General features: G+C 37.7%; 1 protein-coding gene across 1 annotated transcript; it reads left to right on the top strand.

The window, feature by feature from the left end:
• Positions 1 to 2,118: 2,118 nt before the first annotated feature.
• LOC309827538 (sterile alpha motif domain-containing protein 9-like) lies at positions 2,119 to 8,134 on the top strand (the record flags this gene model as incomplete). Its single annotated transcript, XM_082662249.1, has 1 exon — positions 2,119 to 8,134. The coding sequence occupies one exon, from the start codon at positions 2,119 to 2,121 to the stop codon at positions 6,868 to 6,870; it is 4,752 nt and encodes a 1,583-aa protein (XP_082518375.1). The 3' UTR covers positions 6,871 to 8,134.
• Positions 8,135 to 15,399: the final 7,265 nt, after the last annotated feature.

Genomic DNA, 15,399 nt, shown 5'->3' with positions numbered 1-15,399 from the left:
TCTTTTTATATGTTTGTTGGTCATTCGTATATCATCTTTGGAGAAATGTCTAAATCCTTTGCTCACTTTTAATCAGGTTATTTGTCTTGTCATTGAGTTGCAGGAGTTTTCTAAAATATATTTTAGATATTAACCCCTTATCATATCTATGATTTGAAAATATTGCAAATATTTTCTCCCATTCCATAAGTTGCCTTTTCATTCTGTTCATTGTGTCCTTCAATGCATAGTTTCTAAGTTTGATATAGTCCCACACAAGGGGCTTACTTTAAAAAGTAGTACACTTAAAGCAATTTCCCACCTCCACTCTTTTCTCTCTCCCCAGCTTATTTTAAATTTGAGCTTCTTAATCTCTATAGGCCAAATAACTGAAAGAAATTTCACCTATTTCACTTTTTTTAGAAAGCATTAAATATCCATGGTTTCTGATTGTCATAGTATTGTAATAGAGTAAAATTTCCATCAGTTGTGCATATCTTTGCCTATTTTTGTTTTAATGTAGCTGTAAGGTATATCTTTTATTCACTTAATATGAATGCAGGAGTTACTAACCAAAAAATAATAGCTTTAACATTGGACAATTGCTCTGGCAGCCTTATGTCTGGACGGGAAGGTAAATCCTACCTTGATCTTTTATGTACCACTGGTAGGTAATATTCCTGTGTATTATTTCATGGAAGTGTGCCTATATAGTCTATTTTCCACTATTCTCCAGGCTTATCTTCTCTGTTGATTTGATTTCTCCCATGGTGATTTTATAGGAATGGCTCACATTATTTGAGCCATTTTTGGATTGTACTTAAAGCTGACTATTATTATCTGGATTCTATTGTGTTTTTTTCTAACCATTGCTATATTTCTGCAACCCAGATTGCCAATAATTTTTCCAAATAGTGGTCTTTCAACCTGAATACGAAATAGTAATGCCATTTGTTACTGCCCAGGAATTAGCTATTACCAAATATTATGTGAAAATTTACATGGATATAATAGTAGCCCCCAAGTTCACTACCCAGCAAGCTATCCCAGAAGTCATGGAACAGAATGGCTCACAGATCAATTTAAGGTATTTGAGGCACATCTTTATTAAATCAATTAAAATACACAACAAAAAGCAGGAGGAAAGAGATGGGTAACACACTTTGGATAAGGTACAAGAGAGGTGGAAGGATCTCATTACCTGAGTTATACAAGTTCATATATCCTCTCTCTCCCTCTCTGCAGTATCAGCATTCTCCACTGATTGTGTGATTTTGAGAACCAGAGTTGAGGTCTGTCCAAGAGGAATCAACAGATACAAGACACCTGTGTCAGTGGCATACACTTGCTCCAATCAGAGAGATGCAGAGGGGCATATGTGCCTGACCACAGCTCTAACTCATCAGTTAGCCTGATAAGCTACTCTGGATTTTATTTATGTCTTTTAATTAGAGTATACAAAGGATCAGAATGGGTGTCAACAGTAGGTGGCCCAATTAAGATGTCAAAAATATAAAGTGCTTCAAGTGTGCCGCATGAATATTTAATATCTATTTGGCCCTTCTTTCTCTTCCTAACTATGTTTAACGCTCATATGCTCTATTTACTTTATCTATGTCTATCATAACATGTTTCACAAACTACTTGCTTCTATACCTTGTTTCATGTATCCTCCTCATATCATAATCCTTCTCTCTTTAGTTTCATATAGCCTCCTTTGGTTTTCTTATTTTCTATAGCAGAATTGAATATTTATAAACAATAGAGCTAACACACATTATAGAAAACAACCATTAAGAAGGATGAAACATCTCTCTCTCTATATATATTGACTGGAAGCATCCCCAAGATACAGTTAGTGAATAAAGCAAGCAAAGAGAATTGAGTATTGTATGTTGCCATTTGAATGGAAAAAAGTGTTTATGCTTTTGTATTTGGTAGTATTTCTCTGAAAGGATATAGAAGAAACTGATAATGGTAATTTCCTCTCAGGAGGGTAATTAGATGGAATGTATATCCTTTTGAGCTTTTTCAGTTTTATAAGACATGTACATATTGTTTATTGAAAAATTAACTATTTTTAAAATTTACTTATAAAAATACTAAATAATTTTTCTTTTTCTATACATAGGTATCAGAATGTCAGCACAACTTAACTTACCAGATAATACAGATGAATGGACAAAAGAGGATGTAAATCGGTGGTTAGAAAGTCAAAAAATTGACCAAAAACACAGGGAAATTTTGACTGCACAAGACGTGAATGGCGCAAACTTGAAGTACTTAACTAAAGAACACCTTGTTGCTATGGGCATAACATTTGGACCAGCTATCCAAATAGAACATCTCTTCAAAGAGTTGCTGGAAACATCCTCTGGAGATCCTTTTCAGACAAGTAAGAGGGGGAAAGGCAGTAAAAATGTTCCTAAAAAACAGGAGAAAAATGGAGAAACTTCAAAGCAAAAACAAAAGGAGAAAGAGAAATCAGACATGGTTAATGACTCTACAATGAGTACAGTTACTAAAGGTTCTAAGTCACTGAAACATGAGTTCATGAACGATGAAATAGATGACACAGAGGAAGAGCAGCCATCCATAGAACCAACATGTGTATCATACCCTTTTGATGAATTCAGTAATCCATATCGTTACAAATTAAATTTTAATCTACAGCCTGAAACAGGACCACTCAATCTCATTGATCCAATACATGAATTCAAATGCTTCACGAATACAGGAACAGCCACAGAAGAGGATGTTAAGATGAAATTTAGCAATGAGGTTTTCCGGTTTGCTTCAGCTTGTATGAATTCACGTACCAATGGCACTATTCATTTTGGAGTCAAGGACAAACCCCATGGAAAAATTGTTGGCGTGGAAGTCACCACTGTCACCAAGGAAGCCCTCATTGACCACTTCAATCTGATGATCCACAAATATTTTGAAGACCATCAGGTCCAAAAAGCAAAGAATTGCATTCGAGAGCCAAGATTTGTAGAAGTTTTAATGCCAAATAGTACTCCATCTGACAGATTTGTTATTGAAGTGGATGTTGTTCCAAAATATTCTGAATGTGAACATGATTATTTCCAGATTAAAATGCAAAATTGCAGCAAGAAGACATGGACACAAAGTCCAAAATTCTCAGTCTTTGTGCGCGATGGGGCCAGTACTAAGGACATCATGAAAAATAATGCATATTTCACATCATTTAAATTAGATTTAAAAAGACTGGCAGAATGTAGGAAAGAAGCAGAAGAAAAATGCAGAGTAAAAACAAATAAAAAAGAGAGTGAGGGACCAAAGCTTGTTAAACTGTTGACAGGAAATCAGGATTTGTTAGATAATTCCTACTATGAATGGTACATTCTTGTAATAAATAAATGCCATCCAACTCAAATAAAACACTTAGATTTCCTAAAGGAAATTAAATGGTTTGCTGTGTTGGAGTTTGATCCTGAATCTCTGAGCAAGGGTGTGGTCAAAGCCTACAAAGAAACCCGAGTAGCAAACCTTCACTTCCCAAGTTTATATGTGGAAGGGAAAACTACAAATGAGAAGATTACTAGTCTGAATCTTTATCAACAACTCAGCTGGATTTTCTGCAATGGCAGGTTAGACCTTGACAGTGAAAAATATAAACCCTTAGATCCAAGTTCCTGGCAAAGAGAAAAAGCGTCTGAAGTCAGGAAACTGATTTCATTTCTTACACATGAAGACATAATGCCAAGAGGGAAGTTTTTGGTGGTATTTCTATTACTCTCCTCTGTGGATGACCCAAGAGACCCCCTCATTGAGACCTTCTGTGCTTTCTACCAAGATCTCAAAGGAATGGAAAATATATTGTGTATTTGCACACATTCACACATATGTCAGGGATGGAAAGATCTACTTGAAGCAAGATTAACGAAACAGCAAGATGAATTATCAAGCCAATGTGTTTCTGCTTTAAGTCTTGAAGAGATAAATGGAACTATTCTTAAGCTAAAGTCTGTGACTCAATCTTCAAAGAGATTTTTACCATCTATTGGTTCATCTACTGTCCTTCTGAAAAAAGAAGAAGATATCATGACTGCTCTGGAAATTCTCTGTGAAAATGAATGTGAAGGTACACTCTTAGAGAAGGACAAAAAAAAATTACTTGAATTCAAAGCATCAAAAGAGGAAGACTTCTATCGAGGTGGCAAAGTATCATGGTGGAACTTCTACTTTTCTTCTGAAAACTATTCTTCCCCTTTTGTCAAAAGGGATAAATATGAAATACTTGAAGAAATTATTCAAAACTGGGCAAATTCTTCAAAGCCAATATGTGTCAAAATTATTCATCTGTTTCATCATCCAGGCTGTGGTGGGACTACCTTGGCCATGCATATTCTCTGGGAACTAAGGAAGAAATTCAGATGTGCTGTGCTGAAAAACAAGACAGTGGATTTTTCTGAAATTGGAGAACAAGTGACTAATTTAATAACCTATGGGACAACAAATAATCAGGAATACTTACCTGTACTACTGCTTGTTGATGATTTTGAAGAACAAGATAATGTCTATCTTCTGCAGGCCTCTATTCAGACAGCTGTAGCTAATAGGTATATTCGATATGAGAGGCCTCTAGTGATCATCCTAAATTGCAGGAGATCACAGAATCCTGAAAAAAGTGCAAAGATCTCAGACAGTATTGCCCTAATACAAAAACTATCTCCCAAAGAACAGAGAGCTTTTGAGCTTAAACTGAAAGAAATTGAAGAGCAACATAAAAACTTTAAAGATTTTTATTCCTTCATGATTATGAAAACCAACTTTAATAAAACGTACATAGAAAATGTGGTCAGGAATATTCTGAAAGGACAAAATACTTCCACCAAGGAAGCAAAGCTCTTTTCTTTTCTGGCTCTTCTTAATTCATATGTGCCTGATACCACCATTTCACTATCACAGTGTGAAAAGTTCTTAGGAATCACAAACAAGAAAGCTTTCTGGGGAACAGAAAAGCTTGAAGACAAGATGGGCACCTACTCTACAATTCTAATAAAAACAGAGGTGGTAGAATGTGGGAACTACTGTGGAGTACGCATTATTCACCCTTTGATTGCCATTCGCTCATTGGAAGAATTGAAGATAAGCTATGACTTAGATAAAAGTCAAATTATGCTGGATATGCTAACAGAAAATGTGTTCTATGATACTGGTATAGGAAAAAGCAAATTTTTAGAAGATATACATACACTGCTGCTCACAAGACAGCGCAACGAACATGAAGGTGAAACAGGAACTTGGTTTTCCCCATTCATTGAAGCATTACATAGAGATGAAGGGAATGTGGCAGTTAAAAATGTATTACTTGAAGGTATTCGTCGGTTCAACCCAAATGCATTCATTTGCCAAGCCTTGTCAAGACATTTCTACATTAAAGAGAAGGACTTTAACAGTGCTCTATTTTGGGCAAATAAAGCAAAAAAGATAGAACCTGCCAATTCTTATATCTCAGACACACTGGGTCAAGTGTACAAAAGTAAAATTAGATGGTGGTTAGAGGATAATGGAAGAAACAGGAACATTTCAGTTGATGATCTATCTGATCTTTTGGATTTAGCAGTGCATGCCTCAAATGCATTCAAAGAATCTCAACAGCAAAGTGAGGATAGAGAGTATGAAGCAAAGGAAAGATTTTATCAGAAGTCGAAAAGGCGGTATGATACTTACAATATAGCTGGGTATCAAGGGGAGATAGAAGTTGGGCTCTACACAATCCAGATTCTCCAGCTCATTCCTTTTTTTGACAATAAAAGTGAACTATGTAAAAGAGATATGATCAATTTTATATCAGGAAATAATGATATTCCTGGAGATCCGAGCAATGAATTTAAAGTAGTCCTCAAGAACTTTATTCCTTATCTAACCAATTTGAAATTTTCTTTGAAAAAGTCCTTTGATTTTTTTGATGATTACTTTGTCCTTCTAAAACCCAGGAACAATAGTAAGCAAAATGAAGAGGCCAAAACTCGGAAAAGGGTGGCTGGATGTTTTAAGAAGTATGCAGATATATTCGGTCCCTCAGAGGAATCACAGAACAAAGATCTTGGACCAAAGCTTAGTTTGCCACTTCAAGTAGAGCTGTATCGGAGAAGCCTAGAAGTTCTAAAAGCAGACAAGTTTTCTGGGCTCTTGGAATATCTTATCAAAACTCAGGAAGATGCTATACGCACCATGGAAGATATAATTAACAAATATACTTTTCTCTTTGAGCAGTGCACTGTCAGAATCCTGCCAAGGGAAAAGCAAAATTTCATCTTGGCCAACATCATTCTCTACTGTATTAAACCTACCTCCAAATTAGTGAAGCCAATTAAAAAACTGAAAGATCAGCTTCAAGAAGTCTTGCAACAAGTAGGAATGAATTATCGATTTTCAGAACCTTATTTCCTAGCCTCCCTGTTATTCTGGCCAGGAAACCAACAACTAGATCAAGATTCTAAACAAATGGAAAAGTATGCTCGGTCACTGGAAAATTCTTTCAGGGGGCAATATAAGCATATGTATCGTACAAAGCAACCAATTGCATATTTCTTTCTTGGGAAAGGTAACAATATGAACAGACTTGTTCACAAAGGAAAAATCGACCAATGTTTTAGAAAGACAGCTGATATTAATTCCTTGTGGCACAGTGGAGATGTATGGAAGGAGGAAAAAGTCCGAGAACTTTTGCTTCGGTTAAAGGGAAGAGCTGAAAATAATTGTTTATACATAGAATATGGAATAAACGAAAAAGTCACAATACCCATCACACCTGCTTTTCTTGGTCAACTTAGAAGTGGTAGAAGCATAGAAAAAGTATCTTTTTACCTGGGGTTTTCCCTTGGAGGCCCACTTGCTTATGACATTGAGGTTATTTAAGAGTTTGATCTTCTCCCTCCAGGAATGTGGACGCAAAAGCACTTAATTTTTTTAGACCCAAGATCTATACTTTAAATTGGCAAATTTATAGATACAGCCTCTGACTTTTCAGCCCTGTACAGACAATATTTATATTTCCTCTTAAGCATGTTGTGAGTCTCAAATAGACTGTGTTGGAAAAGGAAGGAATGAGAGATGTGGAAACTATCAAATATCTACCTTGGCTTGGACAACACCATCAAGGGCAAAATAAGGAGCTATGGATGGAATTAGGAGCGGTGAATGTAATCATTCAGCCACACAGAATCCCACCACCTCCCTCAATTAACCAACCAAGGCATGGATTGAGGAAGACTGTCTACTTTCTTCTTAAATGTGAAATTTTTTCAGAATTGAAAAACAATAGTTACGGTACCAAGACATTACAATATCTGGGAAACCGTTTCACAAAAACAGATGAAAACTCTCAATATAAACATTTATTCCTACCAGGCAGACCAGAAAGGTACCATGTACTTGGCACTGAAGGGTCTTTCAAAGGAGAGGACCAACCAGTTCTCTGAAGGTCATACCCATAGAGGTCTGCAGATCTTACCAAAGTAAGTAGGCTGGAGAATTAGGCTTCCTTTTCATGCAGTAGCAGGCAGTTGAGCAAAAATGAATTTTGTTTCTACAGCTGACAAACTCATAGACCTCCAAACAAACAAAAATACACCAAAATTCCAAAGCTAATGAATAAAAAGGACTCTTGTGAAAAGACTAATGAGTCTCCAATCCAGGGGATCCCAGTGTTCTAGCATGTATACATATAGCCTATGCACAACCAGTGAGAGGTAATCAAAATGTAATTTTTCCTAATAAAATTATGGATATGGGAAATCATCCGTGGTTGCTAAAACTGATAAAAAGCTGATAAAGAACTATAACAGATGAATCAAACTGTCCTAAATCCTGATCAATATTAACATTGCTGAGAGAGAACCAGACATCATGGGCCTGGAAGTCCTGTAGGAGTGCATACAACACCTGTGAGACAGTCTCGCCAAATAATTGAAACTGAATCTGATCAAGCCTCTGGATCCTACTTCCAAGTTAAAGGAAATACAGACATTGGATATGCTTCAAAGTAATTCTGTGTATGGGGTATGGGGATGGTGAAAGGAGAGTAGGTGGGCAGTATAGTTGCAACAAGATTCGACAGGAGTTAATAATTGCTGCATTATGAGGACATGGGAGTTCATCAGACTCTTCTCTCTTCTTTGGACTGTGCTTTTGAAGTTTTCTGTTATAAAATACTTATAAAACAAAACAAACAAGACATGCTGTTTTGTCTTTACAATCCCATTCAAATTTTTTCACTGGAGGAGGTTTTTCCTTTGCTCCTGCATGAAATTTCAGCTTCATAACTTACCAATTCACTCTTGGCATAAAAAAATCCTCTGCTCAAACACAGTCTCAATTTAGAGATGAGAATGTCCAGTTGCATTTTTTTCTCTGGGGCCACTTCCCACTCTGCTCCAGGTTTCGTTCTACTCTAAAGAGGATGGTCTCTGTTGGAGTCCTCTTACCTTCCCAGGTGATCCTTTTGAACTCAAATTAAACCAGCTTAGGCAGATGCTCTCTCCCCCATGATCTACCTGGGGTGCATGAGAAACACTCATGGATGTTTGTTCTCCCATTGGTAGGGAGTGCAGCTAACGTCCAGTCTTGGGAACAACGTGCCCCATAGAGTCAAGAGGATGCATCAAGCACTCCACGTGGTCCTCTTGTAGCCCCCCTCTCTAGGCTCAGGATGAGGTTCTCGTGGTGGTTGGGAGAACTTTCACCAAAAGAACCTCTTCATAAACCCTCTCTTCCTCAGTGCCAGCAGTGGGCAAACTACAGCTCGTAGACCAAATGCAGCCTGTCTTTTACTTTTAAATACAGTTTTATTGGAACACAGCCACACTCATTTTTGTAAGTATTGGCTTTGGCTGCTTTTGCATTGCAACAGAGTTGAGTAGTTGCAACAGAGACCATACAGCCCACAAACCTAAAATATTTACCATCTGGCTCTTTACAGAAAAAGGTTGCCAACCCCTGCTCTATGCTATCAATGCTTTTATGTCTTTATTGTAGGTCAATTGTTTCTTGGACATTTACTTTGAAAGTACACATTTTGGTGTATCACCTAACTTTGGTATTTCTATCATTTTAGGGCCAAAGTTAAAATTTAACAACATTTTGTCTCACTGAATCTGTTTTTCACAGATAAATCTGATTATTCTTCAGGCAGGGGCTCTGTCTGTATGCTTTACTTGTCCACCCTCAGAAAGTCAGAGCCCCAGGCCAGCCCCATGCTACTGTCTCTCCCTGTTTTGGAATTGGGAGGTGGCCCTGCCAGTGCATCTCTCCCTTGCAAGAAACTGTAGATCATCTCTGGAGAGCAAATGGCTATGATGGGGTGGGGTGGGGTGGGGGCTTGTAATGATGTGCCAACACATCCACTTTTTAGGCTGCTATTTACTGAGGTGGCTTTGATGGACCCTCCCTTGCAGCTGCAGTAACTCATGGGTCCTTATCGAGGTGGTGGTCTTGGGGTAGAATCCCTCTTTTATTTTACCACTTGATATAAAACATTTATTTTTGACTAGGCCTGTGGCTTCCATTAGCAATATGTTTCCTTCCCCTAATATGCAGATACTGGCTTTATTTGCTCAGTTTTGTGAGTGCTTTGGAAGTTAGATGATTGTATAACTCAAGAAGATCACGATCACTTTTTTATCTTGCTCAAAATAATAATGATGATAATCATCGTCATCATCATCATCCAAGCCCAATTTACCAAGGAACAGCAGAGTGATAAGTGTGTCAGTTTTTCTTTTGCAAATAAAGCATAGCTGAACCATGCTGGATAAATTTGACAAGCATATTGATTTATCATAATTCTCTTTATTTAGCTTTATATTTTCCTTAGGTCCATGGAATTTGGTCTTGAAAAATAGAAATTTGGAATGTAAGATTTAAATATTAATAATTTACTATTCATAAGCCAGCAGTTCTCAGCTGAACAGAATTCCCCGAGAGGTCTTTCCAAATTGCCTATTCTGTCTCCCAATTCAGATAGAGCCTACCTAGAGTGAGAAGGCATCAGATATTTTTTTAATTTGAGAATCATTGATTAGGTCATTGTAATACAAAAGTTTCACAACTCAGTGTTCAAAAGGAAATGTTAATCAACACTCTCAAAACAAATGGTGACCAGAACAAATGAGCTTTGGAAACTGCATGGGATTCTGCTTCTGGCTGTTTGGAATGTAGATTAGCAAAGAAAACTCTCAGAAAGTAATCCCAAAGGGAAGTTCACTTATTGTATAGACTAAGTTATTTCTCTTAAAAAATTTTATTTTCTCTTTTTTTTTTTTGTGGTACGCGGCCTCTCACTGTTGTGGCCTCTCCCGTTGCAGAGCACAGGCTCCGGACGCGCAGGCTCAGCGGCCATGGCTCACGGGCCCAGCCGCTCCGCGGCATGCGGGATCTTCCCGGACCGGGGCACGAACCCGTGTCCCCTGCATCTGCAGGCAGACTCTCAACCACTGCACCACCAGGGAAGCACCTCACTTATTTTTATATTTCTTGCTCCTCCAAAGGTCTTCCTGCTGCACAACTTAAAACATACTAGAAAAGAGTTCATATGCACTGAAATATTTATAGATTTTTCACCTTCTCTACTGTCAAGAAGCCCAGCTCTAATTAAAGTATGTGTACTATAATTCTCTGTTCTTTTCTGTATTTTTAAAACTTAAATATGTATGTATACCATCATCATAACGTTGTATACGAGTTTCCAATTCCAAGGCAGGCTTTATAGCCTGAGAGTCCTATGTCACCACTGAATACATTCCAAGTAAGTAAAAACTTGCATCTTCTTTCATTAGTGGAAGGAGACAATTGTTCAGTTTGAAATCCAGAAATTTACCCTTTAGGGAAATGCTATCATCATCTCATCCTTGTTGCCGAAAATATAGTTTAAGCCCATATTTTAGTGATTTACTTAAGACGTGTGTCAGTTGGCTAGGGCAAGGTACCCAGATATTTGGTCACCCACATATTATATCAAACAGCCATCTAGATGTTGCTGTGAAGGTAATTTTTTTAAATAAATTTATTTATTTACTTATTTATTTATTTATTTTGGCTGCGTTGGGTCTTTGTTGCTGCGCGCAGGCTTTCTCTAGTTGCGGCGAGCAGGGCCCACTCTTCATTGCGGTGTGTGGGCTTCTCACTGCGGTGGCTTCTCTTGTTGCGGAGCACGGGCTCTAGGCACGCAGGCCTCAGTAGCTGTGGCACATGGGCTCAGTAGTTGTGGCACACAGGCTTAGTTGCTCTGCAGCATGTGGGATCTCCCCCGGACCAGGGATTGAACCCGTGTCCCCTGCATTGGCAGGCAGATTCTTAACCACTGCGCCATCAGGGAAGTCCAAAGGTTTTTTTTTTTTAAGATAATGTTAACATTTAAATCAGTAGACTTTGAGTAAAGCAGCTTGCCCTCCATGATGTGGGTGAGCCTCATCCAATCAGTTGAAGGTCTTAAGAGAGAAAAGACTGAAGTCTTCCAAGGAAGAAGAAATTCTAGAGAGGCTGCCTTCAGACTCCAGCTGCAACATACACACACACACACACACACACACACACACAATATGTGAGTGTGGAGTGTGTGTGTATACATCTCTCTCTATAAATATATATACATCCTATTCTGTTTCTCTGGAGAACTGACTATCACAGTCCTTAAACCAAAAATCAGCCATCAGGAGTCTCAGATATCCCAGAAACCAGCCTTCCTTAGTATTCTTGCTTTGATAAATCATTGGCTGCAAGAAGCCCATGGAATTTGCCTTGGTTCAAATGTAGGAATGGATTTCAAAGCCCAGCAGCAAAGGCCCTTGGTCAGTTAAGCTCCCTATGGTTAGAGATCTGCAAAGTGCATTCCCATGGCTATCACAAACACCAAACTCAAATAAAACAAAATTAAAGCAGTTCCAAGTCCTAGATAAAAACAGATTCCATTTACTAAACTAAGACAATCTGATTTCTGAATGTCTACAAAAAGAGATGTTTCCAAATATAAATATCTGTAGAGAAAGCTCCAAGTGAGCTAAGTGTTTAAAAATAATTTAGCATTAATTCAAAATCATGATACAGAAAAAAAAACATTATAGCTAGTTTATTGGATAAGAAAGAAGTTGATCTGCACATAGTTCAGATTCACTGGCTCATGGTAATGACTAGGTATAGGATGAGAGTGATCATATAAAACAAGGAAAATTAGCCATTCACAGAAATGGGCTGTTTACTTCATTCTGTTAGTGTGTTTCATTCAGCATTATATTCTGCGATCTGAAGTAGGGCTTTAGGATTTCATTGGTTCTTTGAACAAATCCAAACACAGGATCAGCAAAAGAAAAATGATAAACAAAAAGGTAGCAATAATGTTCTTTTAATTTATTTTAGCCTACATTAAATATGGCATCAATAGTTCAGGTATCTTTAGAGTTAGTGAGAAAATCTGTTGCAGTTCACGTTCTTCTGAAAGCAGACTCAGACACATTTTACTGATGTGACCAGTCCCTGAGTCTTCAGAGTGTTTATCTCCCATCCTCTGGGGCACTTGTTTCTTACCAAACCTTCTAATGTGCTGGCCAGCTTGTGCTCATCTGACTTGATTAGCATGATGTTGTCAACATAAGGGATCACAGTGATGTTCAGCAGGATGTCCAGATATGTGCAACTGGTATCATGACAGACGGACCAAGAATTTATGTAGTCCTTGGGCAAAACTATTGACTGTATACTCCTGTCCATTTCTGATCCTTTTTTCTGATAGGGTTAGAATATAAGGCATTGGTTAAAACAGTGCCCTCATACCATGTGCCTGAGATCATTCTAATCTTCTCTAGGAAAGATACCACAACTGTCAATGAAATTGCAATTAGGGCTACTAGTTGGTTGAGTTTCTGGTAATTTATTGTCTAGAGAGGAGGTCTTATCAACTTCAAACAATAAGCATAAGCGATGCACATTCTTGGACTATAATGCAAGGAAGTCTGAAGTGGATAATAAAAATAACTAAATAGAAACACCCTTATATATTTGGAAATTTAAAATCAAACCAAAAAACTTATACACTAAAAAAAGAGGAAATTTTAAAGCACTTATAACTGAATAAAAATTAAAACATTACATTTCAAAACTTGTGAGATGAGGCAAAAGTGTTGCATGGAGAGAAATGTATGGCCTTAATTGCTTATTCCAGACAATAAAACATAACGAAAATCAATTAGGTATAAACTTAGGAAATTAAAAAAATAGAATATCTCAAAGAAAAATTTTAAATATGTTACAATAAAGATAAAAGCAGAAATTAATGTTATAAAAAAGAAGAGGGCTTCCCTGGTGGCGCAGTGGTTGAGAGTCCGCCTGCCGATGCAGGGGACATGGGTTCGTGCCCCGGTCTGGGAAGATCCCACATGCCGCGGAGCGGCTGGGCCCGTGAGCCATGGCCGCTGAGCCTGCGCGTCCGGAGCCTGTGCTCCGCAACAGTAGAGGCCACAACAGTGAGAGGCCCGCGTACCGCAAAAAAAAAAAAAAAAGAAGAAGAAGAAAACAGAAGAGCTCAATAAACCAAAAACTGGCTTTTTGAAACAAACTAACAAAATACACAAACTTCTGGTATGATTGATCATAAAATAATTAAAGAAAAAGAAACATAATTACAGATAAAGCTAAAAATACAGATTTCAGCTTTTATGAAGATGGGTAGGTACATTTTCCCCTATTCTTTTCACTAAGTACAAAAGATGTCAAAAGATGGCTTTTAAAAGTAGAGAATGGAAGGTAAAGTAGCTAGGGACCTAGAGATCAAAAGAAACAACAAGATGCAGGGTGTTATCAGCACCAAATGGGAAACCGGAACTCTCACCCTTGTTCAGTAGTAATGCCCACTCAGGTGTTAATGGAAATCAAGTGGGAAAGCTGGATTTTTATCCCCAACTGGGAGGAGCAAGGCAAAGGGCACCGCCATTTTCCCTGACAGAGTGATGTCACAAAAGCCAATTAAAACAGAAGCTTTAAGTAAGATTTAGATCCTCATAACAGAGTACCCAAAACGTACAGGTTTCAATAAAAAAAAAGCCACTCATCATACCAAGAACCAAAATTTAAAAAACCTCAGAATGAATGAAAAAATACAATTGATTGATGCCAACACCAAGATGCCAGAGAGATTCGAATTCTCTAACAAAGACTTTAAAACATAGTAAAAGTGCTTCAGTGAGGAACTGTGAAGGCACTTGAAACAAATGAAAAAAGAGTTTCAGCAAACAAATAGATTCAGCAAACAAATAGAAGATGTAAAGAAGAACTATATGGAAATTTTAGAACTAAAAGCACAATAATTAAAATAGGCAACACAAAGGATTGACTCAACAGAATTCAGGGGACAGAGGAAAGAATTAGTGAACTTGAAGATAGAATAATAGAGATCACCAGTCTGGGGCTTCCCTGGTGGCACAGTGGTTAAGAATCTGCCTGCCAATGCTAGAGGACACGGGTTCAAGCCCCGTTCCGGGAAGATCCCACATGCCGCAGAGCAACTAAGCCCGTGTGCCACAACTACTGAGCCCGAGTGCCACAACTACTGAAGCCCACACGCCTAGAGCCCATGCTCTGCAACAAGAGAAGCCACCCAATGAGAAGCCCACGCACCACAACGAAGAGTAGCCCTCGCTCGCTGCAACTAGAGAAAAGCCCCTGCACAGCAACAAAGACCCAACGCAGCCAGAAATAAATATAAATAAATAAATTTAAAAAAAAAGAAATCACCAGTCTGAAAAATTGCAGAGAGATTCAGGAACTGTGAGACCATAAAAAAAAAAAATCTATTATTCATTTAACAGTAATTGTAAGAGTGGAGAAAGAGGGTGGGACTGAAAAATTACTGGAAGAAATAATGGCTACAAACTTCCCAAAGTTGGCAAAATATATAAATGTACAGATTCAAAAAGCTGAGCAAAGGAAACCTCACTTGAATAAACCCAAAGAAAGCCACACCAACACATACTAGAGTCAAAGATAAGAGCAGAATTCAGTGAAATTGAAATCAGAATAGAGAAAATCACCTTTTAAAAAGCTACTAATTAAAAAAGGTCAATAAAATTGACAAACTTCTAGCAAGACTGACAAAGAAAAAAAAAGAAAATTACCAATATCAAGAATGAAACAGGGATATCATTATAGACTCTGAAAACATTAAAAGGATAATAAGGGAATACTATGAACATCTCTACACAGATAAATTTTACAACTTAGATAAAGTTGACCAATTCTCAGAGAAGTACAAACTACTATATCTTATCCAGTGTAAATTAGATCATTTGAATAACTTTATAACCCCTAAGGAAATTGAATATATAATTTTTAAATTCCCAAAAATGAAGTCCCCAGGCCCAGATACTTTCACTGGAGAACTCTACCAAACAAGTAAAGAAA

The sequence above is a fragment of the Grampus griseus genome (genome assembly GCF_964374135.1).
Source record: "Grampus griseus genome assembly, chromosome: 9".
Classification (NCBI taxonomy): domain Eukaryota; kingdom Metazoa; phylum Chordata; class Mammalia; order Artiodactyla; family Delphinidae; genus Grampus; species Grampus griseus.
The sequence above is the reverse complement of the archived record's forward strand: the minus strand, read 5'-3'. Positions and strand labels throughout refer to the sequence as shown.